Below are 15586 nucleotides of genomic sequence, written 5' to 3'. Positions count from 1 at the left end.
GTATTCTTCTCTGGGAAATCCCATGGACAGAGGAGCCTGGTGGGCTGCAGTCCATAGGATCACAAAGAGTTGGGCACAGTTTAGCAACTAAACAGCAACAGTTTTATATGTAGTCTTCCCTTTTGACTTCTGAAATGCTTGCTAGTAATTATAAGTTGGTATATTTTGGAACAAATAAGTTCTTATATTTTGGAAAATCAGTTAGGACTGGCTAAGACCCAGGCAGGTTGACATGGTATAAGGACTGCATGTGCCATTTTCAGGGACACATTGTTAACTAACAAAATACTCCTTTTAATGCCTCCATTTTCCCTCACTTTTGCTAAGTGGAAATTCTGACTGTCTTAACTGCCTAATTTTAAGGCGATTAGAGAATACTCAACTTCTACTATTATAGCCTATTTAAGGCTTTCAGTTATTTTTAGAGGAAGTGGAATCTGGTAACTATAACTCCCAACAGGAATAGCAATGGTGACACAGGGTTTCTTAACGGCTTTCTTTTTCCATGTGAAAATAAATCAAATGCCTTAATGACATTCATTTTGTGCATTCATTCAGTAAATATTTGCTGTGTGTGAAGCATTCTCTTAGGCTTTGAGGATAGAAAAATGAAGATTTTTTTACCTCTTTACTACTCCCAACCTAAATCAATCTACAGGTATCTTTCACCTGTATGTCTCTTAGAACATACTAACCCTGCTTTCAGAACTCCCTCCTGCCTTTCTAAACTGTGTTTCAAAACCATCATATCTCTGGCCTCCCCTCCAAAAAACAAGACAAAGCAAAAAATGATCTTGAAACTGAATATACTCTTGTGTAACCAGTGGCTTCCCATTTCTCTAGAATTAAGATCAGAATTCTTAATCTGGCCATTTAATCTGGTTAGTGTTTCATAGTCTGCCCCCGTGTACCCCTCCATCCCTGTTTCCCAGAGAATTCTTGCTTCCTCACGATGCCTCAGCTTGAGTGGTCTTCTCTCTGCTTCTTGAAAGTGTCATTTTCATATCTGCCCAGGCCATTTGCACCATCTGTGATTAATGACTGTAATGGGATCCTATATATGCCCCGCTCCAGTCCCTCACACCTTTCAGATTTCAACAAGTAGCATTCTCTCTGGAAGATCATAACTGACCTCTCTGATTATGCTCTCTCTACTATTATAACATTCTCTTAGCTCTATGTACTTTTCCTTCCTCTCACTGGTGAGTTACTAGATTAACTTCTCTCTCTGGTGCAAAATTCAGCTCTTTGAGGGCTTACTTTTGTATCCTCAGAGCCCAGGAGGAAGTCTGGCACATAGTGGCTGTTTTATAAATATCTTATGACAGAATGAATCAACCAACAAGGTCTTACCTTTAAAGAAGGCTACAGTCTAAAGAGTAGATAAGTAAGCAGATGAGATAAGTGCTAGCAATGAGATAAGTGCTATCGGTTTGGAATTTTCTTACAATCACAAATAGCCCTAACTTTACATTTTTTCCACTTGAGATTAAGAAAAATATAGTAACCACTTATCTCACAATTGATGAGAATCACATTTTTAAAAAGTTCTTGAAGCCTTCCACTTAGAGCACTTACATTGAAAAAGAAGTAACACTATAACTAACGACTCTTAAAACAACAAGATCATTAAACTCTACCAACAATGATCTATTCAGTTCAAGTAACTATTCCAGAAGGCTGGCAAAAAATAGTTATCATTTAGAGGCTTTGTCTACTTTCCTGTTTTCCGCTGAGTTTTTAACATGTTAGCAAGACAGTTAATTAGCAAGACAGTCCAGAGAGCCCTAAGATTTACTGGAGAATTTCCAGCTCTGTTGACAAACAGGTTTCTAGGAATGCCTGGAGTAAAGCAAGCATTTTGCAGCATGATCAGCATATTTCTTATCAGCAATATTTCTTCTGGTTGACCTCAATAACCCTAGAACTCAACATTTTCACATCATTAATACAGATCCAATGTTAGCTTCAGGAATATTGTACAAGTATTATCACATGTTTAAATGAAACAACAGGTTTTGTTAAAATACTTGTTTTCTCCCCCTAACTGAGTATGACTGATTTAAATTAGTGCCGAAATCTTGATATTGTTTTTAAAAGAGTTTTAGTAGTAAATAGAGTAATACAGTGAGTTCTATCCATTGGTATCTCTGTCTAATTAAAAAATTAGTGGATTAAGTTTATGTTGATTCCTCTGTGAGTCCCCCACCCCAAACCCTGTTCATGTATTTAAATGAAGAGTTTTCTTGTACCAGAGATGTTAGGAGATATTATAGTCATCCCTCCATATCTGCAGGCTCTGCATCCATGAATTCCACCAATCAGGGGTCAAAAATACTTGAAAAAAATAATTCCAGAACGGTCCAAAAAGTAGCACTTGAATTCACCATACCTCAACAAATTTGTGCATAACTTTTACATTGTATTCTGTATTGTTAGCAATCTAGAGATGATTTAATGTATAAAGGAGGATGCATGTGCGTTATTTGCAAATACTATGCTATTTTATACAAGGGACTCAAGCATCCTTGGGTTTTGGTGTTGGGGGAGGGCCTTGGGACCAGTCCCCTGCGGATACTGAGGAACAACTGTTAATGTTTGTAGTCCCTAAAAAGGTTCAGATTGTGTATGTGTTTGTTTAATAGGATACATATAATGAAATGAAAGTCATTTGAAGCACTAAGAATCCCTGAGTATAGTGCCTCTGGGGAGAACTATATGTCATTATGCTAATAATTTAATGGTTTAAATTCAATTTTAAAAGTAACACAATCTGCTACTTTTAGAAGAGTTCTGTTTTCTGTTTCTGTTCTGTTTCTGTTGACAATGTTGTGCTAGTTTCATGTCTGCAGCAAAGTGATTCAGTTACATATACATCTATTCTTTTTTAAATTATTTTCACATTTAGGTTGTTAGAAAATATTAAGCAGAGTTCCCTGTACTATAGTAGGTCCTTGTTGGTTATCTATTTGAATATATAGCAAGTTTCCTTTATACATTAGGAAATTCTTGCTTTTCTCATACATACTGTCCTAAAGCTACAGAATCTTTCAGTCACATTAAGACCTTAAGGATCCTCTTAATGATGAATGGTGGTTTAGTCACTAAGTTGTGTCTGACTCCTGTGACTGAAAGATTCTATAGTTTTAGGACAGTATATATGCGAAAAGCAAGAGTTTCGATGTATAAAGGAAACTTGCTATATAGAAAATAGCCTAGTTCTTATAGAGGGTAAATATCAGACTCAGACATTTCAATGAACATAATATCGGAAGATAGATAGATAGATACTTCTTTCATTTCAATATGTCACTCTGAGAGGATTTCCTGACTTTGAGCAAAAGAATAGCATGTGTAATATATATTCTCAGTTTAACTGAAACTTTTCGCTAAGTTAGGGACTTAGTAATTTTATTCTTTTCAATATCACAGACTTCAGAAGTAATAAAATCTTCAGCATGCTTCAGTTTCTACCTACTCATAATTTGGAGAGAATTTTTTTCTTTTAGCATAATTTTATTTCATCTTATTAATAAAGATTTTTCTAAGGTTAATCATCTCTTCAGAGAAGATAGTATAATGAGATATTGTATCAGGAGCCATGTTAGGAAAGTAAACAAGAATAACTGTTAGAACATTAGAATAACTGTTGACTATTTACCCAGGAGAAAGTCAACATTCTGAGAATTCTTAGTATATCAGTTTATAAAACAGCAGCAGTTACATGTATCAAATTTTGGATACCATTGAAAGCTCCTGAACTGTATAAACCTTATATTTAAAACCACAAAACAGTTTGAGATTAAAATGCAAAAAGGATATTTTGACTTTTAACAGCTTTAGCTTTGTTATTACTATTATTTAGGGAGTTGTATTATTTTATGAGTTGCTAACAATGTTTTTAAAAACCTTATGCTTGCTGTATGTTGTCATTAGATTCTATGAGCTGTAATTTTAATTTTGTACCTTTGTATCTTTGATGTTACACACACACACACACATGCAAACACAATCTTAAAGATAATGGGTAATCCATAAGTGTTGTCCTAAGTGTTTAGAAGTATGAGAGTTATGTTTGAAGTCAGAGGAAGTAGCTTTGAACTTTGAAAAAACACGAGTTGAAAGTATCAAACTTTTGGTTTTTATACTACATAGAGCAGTTAAGAAATTGCATACAGTTAAGTGCTTGAAAATACAGTCATCACCTTAAAATTTTAACATCTTACTGTGCTCTGAACTAGCCCTTCTGGTTCTTACTAATAGTGTGATTGACAGCCCTGATGGTGATCTAGATCTCCTTCAGAAAGACAATATCCAGGTTGCTATTTGATTTAAAAGTCTTACTACATACTTTGTCTCTTCATGCTTAACCATCAGTTTAGGCATCTATATATGCCAATGAAATTGATTCTTTTGCTTGGTTCATACATTATAACACTAAAGTTCAGTTAATATTTTCTTTCATTCCTTAGGGTCTTTTCCCCCACCTTTTTTACAGAGGGCTGTTTCCATTTAAAGTTGTACTCTATCTGATTTGGAGTGTCCGAAAATGTGTATCCGGCTTGAGCTTATAGTTTTGTGGCTTTGATATAACTTTATGGCTGATTCGTGTTAATGTATGACAAAACCCACTGAAATGTTGTGAAGTAATTGGCCTCCAACTAATAAAATAAAATTAAAAAAAAAATCACAGAAATCTCATATTCACCGTAAAGATGTTCACTTGACTCGCAGAACTTGTCTAGCCACTGGTCCCCTTTCTTACTCTTCATACTCACATCCCACTGCCACCCCGCAGATGCTAACTGGGCTCCTGCTGTATGTCAGGCACTATTCTAGGTGCTGGGCTCCATCAGGGCACAGAGCAAACACAAATCACACCTCACGAGCTCGTACAAACTGAAGTTTCAGATGCCCTGAACCTCCTTTTGGAAAAGGCATTGTCAGGCTCATCTTTACGAAGTACAGATACTGATCATCTGTCTGTATAAAGGGACAGTATAACTGTCAGTTTTAGGAAGAGAGTTAGAGGCCAGCCTCTCTGAATTGGTGCTGACTTCGGTTGCATGAGATTCATGGGCATCGCTTTGTATCCCCTCTCCCTCTTGGGCCTTCCCTCTGTCATTTTCTGTGCTGCCTCCTCCTTATTGTTTTTACTTCCAAACATTAGAGGTTATTGGACCTTTCTGCTTCTATATTTATGTTCATGCTAACTAATTTCATTCAGCCCCATGATTCACAGACATGTCCATATGCTTAGAACACCCAGATTTACAGCTCCAACTTAGATCTCATCTCTGCACTCTGGATTTTTGTATCAGTTGCCTATTCCATATCTCATCCTGAGATGAATAGGCCCGTTGCACTTCACCTGTTGAAAGCAGAATGCCCAGCTCCCACCCCTCCCCTCCCCTTGCATTCTCTGACCCCCACCTCCTGCTCTCTGCACATTGTTGAATCCTACCACCATTCACCTAACTGCTCAGACAGTTGCTCACCAAAACCGTTGCGGAGTTATCCTTGTCTCCTTTCCCTCTCACCAACATGCAACACGTAAGCAAAAATTGAACATACATTCTTAATTGCTTCACCAATAATATCCTAGGCCATATTTGCCATCTTTAGTCCGCTGGTTCTAGACTACTGTGAGGGCTTCCTAACTCACTTTTACTCTTGCCCTCCCAGAATCTGGCAGACTGGGATGAATCCTCTTAACATATAAATTGGCTCACATTCTGTTCAAAATGTCTTCCTATTGCACTTAAAAAAAAAAAAAATCCAAAGTGCGTGCTCTGGTTGTGACACGCTAGAACCTGATTCCCTTGTCTCCACCATACATTCTCCTTCTCTCTCCTGAATTTGTCCACAGCAGCCATCTTGACTTCCTTGCCAGGATCACTGGGTTCATTTTCTGCCCCAGAGCCTTTGCACATCTGTTTGTACCACCTGGACTCTTCTCCCAGATATGTGCATGGTTTGTCCTTTCACTTCATTTAAATCTCTGCTCAAATGCCACCTTCTTGGGGAGGGCCCAATGACCACTGCCCCTGTTACTCTATCCAGTTGTTCTAATCCCCATTCCCTGCTATATATACTTTTTACCATGTCTGGATATTACATAACATATTGATTTTTGGGAGCTTAATAGTTCATTATGTGTCCCCCATTAAAATGCAAGTACCATACTCTAGCTTATTACTGGAAGTTTGAGAGTACCTGGTATTTATCGTGTATTTATTGAGTGAATGAATGATCAAATGAATAATACTTCTCAGGACTATAGTAGAAACCCTAGTACTGCCACTAGTCAATAGACAGGGGCATGACAAATTCTGCATTTCTACTGATTTTGTCTTCATTATTATTGGCAGTTGTGAGATTCAAAGCGTGAGATTAATGGAACACTTACTGAAAGAACTCAATAGTCTCAGCAATGAATACCTAATTTATTTTTTTGTGTTTGTGTTATACCACTAAACTGGAATACCCACATACTAAGGATATTATTAATTTCCATGTGTGTTTAATTCATTCATTTTAGGGTACTTTTGTGTATAAAGAATGTTGTATACGCAAATGTTTTAAAAACTCACATTTAAATAAGAGTTGTTAACCTAAGAACCAGGAAATTATTGTATATATTACACATAGGAAAGCATGAAATGAAGAAGTGATGAGTGTCAGACTATATTGTGAGTGGTCACTTTGTTACTTTGGATTCATATTTTCTTTATTGTATCCTTATCATAAAGTAAAATATATGTATTATATGATTCATATTTCTGTACTTGGTGGTGAAATATTCCTATCAAAATGGTTGAGTTTCATCTTATTTTTCAAGAGGAGTTGCCCCATTTCAGATATCTCATAAGTAGCATTTAACTTCTTCAGCCTCTGATATTTTCTTACATGATGGTCTGGTACTTCTTTTTCACCAAAGACCAACAACATTCAGGCATGTTAGTTCATGTGAACGCAGTTAAATTCAGGCAAAATAATTCATCTTAATGCAGTTGAATACAATAAGAAAGCAGACACACTTGGGGTAATTAAAAGGCAATTACATTTATTAGAATTTAGCTCACCTCATTTGACAGAAGATATCAGCTAACTTAAAAGGGTGACATACAATATGATTTAAAAATAATGTGAGCTGGTATGGGGAGGGGGATATGTTTGATGTATCCAGTTAAAATTCTTTGGATGGTGCAGTGCTTTGAATGCTTCTTGAGTATGTCAGCTATTTGATGAGACATGCTTTATTGCTTTTCTACTTACATTTGCATAACCACTTTTAAGCAGAAAAACTGCATGATTTTAAACTTGATTATCAAAAAGTCCCTTGAATTGAGTTATCCTTATTGAGTTGTGCCTTGACTAATATTTGGAACACAAGCATTGTTAACGGAAAGACATTGAGAAATTCTCAGAGCAGTTTATACAGCTATTTGTTTCCTCTTTAGGGAATGATGCAACATCAATTGTCAACTGTCTTCATATTTTGGGTCAGACTTTGGATGCAAGGTAAATGGATATGTTTTTATCTCAGTCAATGAGTGTAAACATGATGTATAGGAATGTGAAGAAAAAGCTAGTGTCTTCTTTGGAATTGTAATGAAGACTTCAGGTGAAAAAGAAAAGATTTTATAAATTAATAATACAAGTAAATAAGTGTTAGTTGCTCAGTTGTGCCCGACTCTTTGTGACCCCATGGACTGCAGCCCACCAGGCTCCTTTGTCCATGAGATTTTCCAGGCAAGGATACTGGAGTGGGTCGCCATTTCCTTCTCCAGAGGATCTTCCCAACCCAGGTATCGAACCCAGGTCTCCTGCACTGTAGGCAGATTCTTTACCAACTGAGCTACAAGGAAAGCCCAATAATACAAGAGCATTATATTATTTTTATATTTAATCAGATACAGATTGTTTAAATTTCAAGTAATTTCTGTAGTGGCTAGGTATATAATTGAGAGTTGCATTGGGACTGTATCATGTGAGGTAAAAATAATGAGCTACAACTCTAGACAGCTTATTAACTTCAAAGCATGGTAGTTGTACTCCATTTTGTTATAATATTTAGTTTTATAGGAAACATGAGGGTTTTAGTCTTATTTTACAGTTGAGTAAAGTGAAGCTCAAGATTCTATAATAAGTGTGGAAGTAGACCAATTTCCAAGTCCGTGCACTTTCTACCCTGCCGTGATATCACCATGACCAGAAATCCAAATACAAAATCAATTTGGTTAGCTTGATTCAGCCTTTAAGCCATTCATTTAATTGATTAGTTATCCAGGATATATCTAAATAAAAGTTCCTAAAATTCTTCCACAGAGAATATTCAGTGATACCTTAAATTATTCATTTTAATGTTTAAAATTTTATTTGAGATGTTTATTATAGTAAATGAAGGAAGAAGATACAATTATGCACCTTGATTTTCTATGCAAAATAGTGGCTTTTAGCGTGTCACTTTGATACAGAGTTCAGTCTTCAGAGACTTATTTAGAAAAAACTGATCTTTTACCGTTAAAAGTAAAAAAAAAAAAAAAAAAAATCTGTGTCCGTTGGTAACTTGGTTTAACCAGCATTAAATGTTTCTTTCACACCCACTGCCTCACAAAACAGTCTAGTTTTGTTGGATTTGAGATGAACTAAACTGGCTCAGGACCTAAGTTTTGTTAGTCATGAAATAAGTATTCTCAAAATTTGAGACCACAGTTTTAAAGCATAAAGCAATAGAACTTTGGAAGCCATTTGGGATTTCTCTGACAGTCCCGAAATTGACTCGGAGCTCCCAACATAGAGGGCAGGTTTGGGGTTTGATCCCTGGTTGGGGGACTAAGGTTCCTCATTTGTGCGGCCACAGGGAGGGTAGGGAGAGTAGGAAGGATGTTAAAAAACAAAAAAGAACTACTCTTTGCTTCAAGATCCTAATTTAGTTGACTCTAAAGGCATTTAGGAAAGGATATGCATTTATGGAGTGATATTACTATAACTTCAAGTATATAGGAAAAAATTACTTGAAAGTGGATTAAAATTAAAAAGAATTCATTTGAATCAGTTCTAATGAGATGGATGAAACTGGAGCCCATTATACAGAGTGAAGTAAGCCAGAAAGATAAAGACCAATACAGTATACTAATGCATATATATGGAATTTAGAAAGATGGTAAGGATAATCCTATATGCAAAACAGAAAAAGAGACACAGATGTACAGAACAGAATTTTGGACTCTGTGGGAGAAGGCGAGGGTGGGATGTTTTGAGCGAACAGCATCGAAACATGTATATTAGCTAGGGTGAAACAGATCACCAGCCCAGGCTGGATGCATGAGATAAGTGCTCGGGCCTGGTGCACTGGGAAGATCCAGAGGAATCGGGTGGAGAGGGAGGTGGGAGGGGGGATCAGGATGGGGAACACATGTAAATCCATGGCTGATTCATGTCAATGTATGACAAAACCACTGCAATATTGTAAAGTAATTAGCCTCCAACTAATAAAAATAAATGAGAAAAAAAGTGGATTAAAAAAATTAAGTTGACTGAATATCGTCATGAACAAATAAACATGATGTACAAGCATGTTTTATTTGTATTTCATGTGCTCCTACCCTTCTTTCCTCCATAGGACTGTGATGAAGACTGGCCTGGAGAGTGTTAAAAGTGCACTCAGAGCTTTCCTGGACAATGCCGCAGAGGATCTGGAGAAGACAATGGAAAATCTTAAGCAGGGCCAGTTCACCCACACCCGAAACCAGCCCAAAGGTGTTACTCAGATTATCAATTATACCACGGTGGCACTGTTGCCAATGCTGTCATCATTATTTGAGCATATTGGCCAGCATCAATTCGGAGAAGATCTAATATGTATGTAAATCTATTAGAGTTTCATTATCTAAATAGTACAATCAGAAATTGTAACAGCCACGTCATAGAGATTACTCAAACACTGCCTACAGTAATTTTTTTTTTTTTGGCAGAACACTTTAGGTTGACATTTCAGTTTCAAAGCCATTATTATAGAGATTGATCGTGAATGCACAGGAGGGACCAGTGAGGTAGTGGTTATAGATAGTCACTTCCACACTGTTGACATTACAAATTATACTCTTTCTGTGTTGTCTCTTTCCATGGAAAGTTCTAACGCAGTTTCACTATAGGACGTGCAGCATTAAGTGTTTTCAAATTATTTCTGAGTTGATGCAAATTGTTTCTGCAAGCTATCCTACCAAATTGTGAAGACTGCAGAGACAAAGTCTGTGTCTAAATAATTGATCTAGTAGGGTGGCTCCAATGTCTTTGGTTTATATATTTCAGTCTGTTTTCATAGGGGAGTTCATCTGCTGTTTTTGTCTGGAATTCTGTAGTTATTAAAAAATATCCACAGAATGCCTAAGCTTGAGTGGAAAGAGAACCACATGACCTAAGTTTCTTCCCTTCTGCCTATATGAGCATGAAAGAAGATAAGAGCCCGTATCTAGTAGTCAAGTGGGTATTGCCAACAGACCCACCCACTCAGACTCTCAAATGGTGTAGGTCTCCCAGGTAAAGTAAAGTTCTATAAAAACCATGGTGGTAATCAGTGAATAACACAAAGACTAGTTTCAAAATATTGACACTACTTGAATCAGTGGGAACATTACTTCCCGTCCCATATTGACATAGAAACAAGTATGGGAGAGGAGAATGATTTCTCCATTCATATGGTGTGTCCTCCAGAAAGTGGTAACAGAGTTGGCATTAGAAATCCAAGGTTCTTATATTTCTTTGCCTGTTGAGGATGTTTATTGAATCAGAGATCATCTTAGAAGTTTTATTTTCTAGCTCTAGAAACTACACGAGTAACTTTCTTATGCTTTGAATTCCAGGTTGTTTCAGAAATAAATGATACACACCATTCTCCAACATTCTCATTCTTGTTCATTTGAGAGTTAAAAGATACTGTCTTTATATACCTTTGAAACAGGAGTCAAAATGGACCTGTCCTCCCTGATATTCTTGTGCTTAGTTTTATTCTTGAAGAAATCCTTATTCTTATACCTAAAGAAAAATGATAAATTGTTCCTGATAATATTCTGTCTGTATAATCAGAGCATGACTCTTTAGAATGCTTTCAGTTCCTTCAAGAAAAGAGTTTTATTTGAGAAAAAAGTTTTAAATTTAATTTAAATATAATTAAAAAATTTTGTATTTTAAAATATAATTATGAATTTAAATATAATTTTATATGTTCTTACATTTTGTCAAATATTACAGTATTAGTATGTCTTTGATATAGAATTTTGTTTTTAGCCTAAACTTTCTCAGGACAGTGTATTGGTAACAAGTGTTTTAAATGAAATTCTCTTTTTCCTTAGTGGAAGATGTACAGGTGTCATGTTATAGAATTCTGACTAGCTTGTATGCTTTGGGAACCAGCAAGAGTATTTATGTGGAAAGGTAAGATTTTAAGAGCTTAACGTCTTACTAATAGTTTTTTTAGATGTTATAATTATTCACTTCAAGGATTTCACTTTATAACTTTTTCCTTAGTTATAAACTAAACAGCCAGATTGATATGTTGAATTCCTTGGGAAGAGTTAGCCAATCTTTAAGCTAAATGCTAAATTTGATTGATATGATGTTTGCTGATATAATAAATGCCAATTTATGAATGAAAAATGTAAAGCAATAATGGTAAAGACCATATTTAATATAAAGTTTAAACTTTACAGCATTAATGAATCTTATAAAAGATTAAATATGGGTAGTTATTAAAGCAGTTTAATTTTTTCATAAGTTCTTAAGTTCAAGAGGGGAAGATTTGCAGGGTCAGAGGATGTGGACAGATCAAGTAAGATAAGGTGTCCCCACTGAACTGAAAAAAAGGGATCACTGGTAACTTCATTAAAAAATTTCTATGGAAGAGAGACGAAAAAGAAGGCTTTTTTTAACAGGTAAAATAAATAAAAAGACATGCTAATAAAAGACCAATAAATGAAGTAAATCAAACGATATTCTGAGAGAGGAACATTGAATAGATGTAAATTACTCTCAAATTAATCTTAACTATAATACAATTTCAAGTAGATATTTGCTTTTTTACTGAACTTGAAAAAATAATTCAGAAGTTCATTAGGAAGAATAAATGCATGAGACTAGCCAATACAATTTTGAGAGAGAAAAATAAAATAATAAATGTGTATGCATGTGGCCTACCAAATATTAAAACTTTTTTAAAATGATAAAGTTGCAATTACCAAGATATAGGAAACTAGATCAATGGAAAAAAAATAATTGATTTTTTCTAAATATTTTGGAAGTTTTATCTGCATTTTAAGTCACTCTTTTTAAAAATAATTTTATGTGACTCTAAAATATATTTTATCCTAAGGAAGTGTCATAATATATCGAAACGTTCCTTCATTTTTGACATGTAGCCTCTTTTCTCTTTTTCATTATCACAAATAATGCTAAATCAATGTTCACAGTTTTCTATGTGTATTTTCTTTCCTTTATCAGAATTTGGAGATCTGGGTTAAAAAGTATGCATATATTAATGGTTTATGATACACATTTTGCTGTCTTTTAAAAAACTGATTCAATTTATACTATAAAGTTTGCAAGAGGATTCTTACTTCCTCACATGTTTCTCATTTCTGATTATTCTTTTTTACTATTTATAAATTTAATAGTTAAAATGGGATATCATTTTTACTTTCAGATGCATTTCTCTGATTACTTGATATGGGGTACTTTGTTATGTTTACTTTGCCATTTTTATTTATTTGATAAATTACCTTTTCTGATTTTTTGTCCATTTTTCTATTAGTTTGTTGTCTTACTCATTAGTAATAACCTTTCTATTTATTATTAACCTCTTGTCTGTTATTTCTCCTGTTTTTATGATTTTTCACATTTTTATACCTTTATAGTGCTTATATATAAAACATAATGTGCAGATAGTTTTTATGTCATGAGAGTTATGAACTTTTATATAGTCAGATCTACCAATTATGTCATGTGTGTCTTCCTCTTAGTTTCATGATTTTAAAAAATTTATACTATACCTTAGCAGCTAGAAATTAAAATATTTGATCTCCTAGGTTTTTCAAGTTTTCATTTGTCTAGATTTACTTTTTAATTCTTCTGTTCATTCAGTAAATATTTACTAGATGTCAGATTCTGGGATACAACAGTGAGCAGATAGATCCCTGCCCTCAAAGAGTTTATGTCAAGTGGAAGAGGCGAAACAGAGCAACTAAACTGATAAATGTTACAGTGGCAAGTTATTGTGTGTGAATAGCACACAATACAGAGAATTACGTGAGTAGTCAGGAATGTATTTTTTAAAACATGGTTTTTTGGACTCAAAACTTTCTTTACTCACTCAATGGGAGACAAGTAGAAGGTAAGGCTAGGTTTGTGTCTAATAACTTTTGTTGTCTCAGTGAAGAATGATCTGAGTCTTTAGCCAAATCATAGTTGAGAAAACAAGCGTGAGAAGCCTGAGGAAGGCAGAGAATGTCCGAAATCGTTTGTTGTTCTTTACTTGCTAAGTTGTGTCTAACTCTTTGCGACCCCATGGACTGCAGCACACCAGGCTTCTCTGTCCTTCACTATCTCCCAGAGTTTGTTCAAATTCATGTCCATTGAGTTGGTGATGGTGTCTAACCATCTAATCCTCTGTTGCCCTCTTCTGAAATGATTCTCTCAGGGCTAAGAAGAGAATTTACTGGAAATGCATCTGAATTTCATGTTTCTGTTTGGTGTTATGTAGAATTTAAATTCAATTTTTAAATCATCCACTGTGTCTAACATAATGATTTATTAAATGTTTCTTTTATTCACTGATTTGAAATAAGCTCAATCATACACTAAATGTGATAGGTTGTATTTCTAGAATGTGTTCTAGAATAGATAATCCTAGAATTCTGTTCTATTATTTGATTTTTTGAATGATAAGAGCAGTACCATTTAGCCTAACTTATTAGTATTTTGTAATTTATTTTAATATCTGGTAGTCAAAATTCTCTTATACCTCACAGTTACTGTTATTGTTTTTTGCTATTCTTGCCTGGATATTTTTGTTGATAAAATCTGGATCATTCTCTTAGAGTCTAAAGAAAGATACATGTGCATTTTATTCAGTTAACTTCACAATTGTAAAGTGATTTTGGGAGAATATAAAAATAAAAATTTGAAGGTAAATAAAAGGTATTTAGAAAAAATGATGCTATACTAAAAAATGTAGTTATTTTTATACAAGTCATTTAAAAGAAATATTGCTATTTCCAGAAAACAACACAAATGATCAAAATTAATCTGAGAATTACTATTTGAATTGGTATTTTAAAGTGAATCATTAAATAATTCAGAAGAATTATTAATGAAATTAAAGGACTAGCCCAATATCCTGGTGGCTCAGATGGTGAAAAATCTGCCTGCAATGTGGGAGACCAGTCTTCAGTCCCTGCATGGGAAGATCCCTGGAGAAGGGAATGGCAACCCACTCCAGTATTCTTGCCTGGAGAATCCCATGGACATAGGAGCCTGGTGAACTACAGTCCATGGGATTGCAGAGTCAGACACAACTGAACGAGTACCGCTTTCATGCTTTGAATCAGATGTCAGGAAATAGATTACCTACCTTGGGGTCATACACAAAACACTTTAGGCTATTAAATTCTTAAAGTATGTCTCATTATTTTAAAACATTTATTGAACCTATATCGTGTACCAGATATTTTGCAATTCTGTCCTCATTTTTAGGTAAGGAAAGAAAAAGTTGAAAAGTATAAGTAATTTTCCTACAGTGAGTGACACAGCATTAGGAGTAAGATCAGGACTTGGATCTGTATGAATAAAAGCCTGTGCTCTTTGTAATTTCTTGATGTCCTATTTTTAGTAATGCAATGTTATTAAAAGTTTAAATTGAACTTTACCTTATTCAGTTTCTTTCCATGAAGGAATATTTTCTCCTAGCAGAGTACATACCTAGTCATTTTAATTAAAATATTGAATAATCAAGCATTATTTATTATTTTTTAGTAAGAAATTTAAAACTACCCAAGAGAATTATGTTATCTTGTCTTAACTTAATCCATTTTATTGACTTTTAAATTAAATATGTATACAAAGTCATTTAAAGAGTTCATAATTTCCTGAACTCTCATATTATTCTATATTTAATAAACATTTAAGGTGCCAATAAAGCCTTGGATTAAGTAGAAAACTGAGGGAGAGAGAGAATTTTAATATATCAGTGGCAGGAGAATTCTTGAATAAATTGATCACAGTTTGATTCCCAAGGCACCTCCTTCTCTTGAAAATGATAAATCAGTTTTAAGTGTTATCAATAGTCTTTAGCATCTAGTGTGTTTTACTATTTCATAACTGAGTAATAATCTGAAATTACTTATATAACCCTGAAATTAATTATATATGGCAAATTTTCAGAAAGTTGTATGTGTGTTAGTATTAGTACTTTACTTTTTAAAATTTTTAATCAAAATCCATTTATTCATATGGCAAGAATTGTTCCTTAGAGCACTGTGTTAAACAAGAAAGAAAAGGAGGTCAAATGAAATGTCCAACTAGTGGAGGC

General features: G+C 34.5%; 1 protein-coding gene across 1 annotated transcript in view; it reads left to right on the top strand.

Moving 5' to 3' along the window:
- RYR2 (ryanodine receptor 2) overlaps window positions 1-15586 on the top strand; it is an 813831-nt gene that overhangs the window by 645552 nt on the left and 152693 nt on the right. The window contains exons 64-66 of the mRNA XM_065922240.1: window positions 7464-7524; window positions 9629-9867; window positions 11358-11439. Of these exons, the coding sequence (XP_065778312.1) occupies window positions 7464-7524; window positions 9629-9867; window positions 11358-11439 (382 nt within the window). The remainder of the gene's footprint in view (window positions 1-7463; window positions 7525-9628; window positions 9868-11357; window positions 11440-15586) is intronic.

This window comes from Muntiacus reevesi, chromosome 2 (genome assembly GCF_963930625.1).
Source record: "Muntiacus reevesi chromosome 2, mMunRee1.1, whole genome shotgun sequence".
NCBI lineage: Eukaryota > Metazoa > Chordata > Mammalia > Artiodactyla > Cervidae > Muntiacus > Muntiacus reevesi.
Note: the sequence above shows the minus strand (reverse complement) of the source record. Positions and strands in the feature narration are given on the sequence as shown.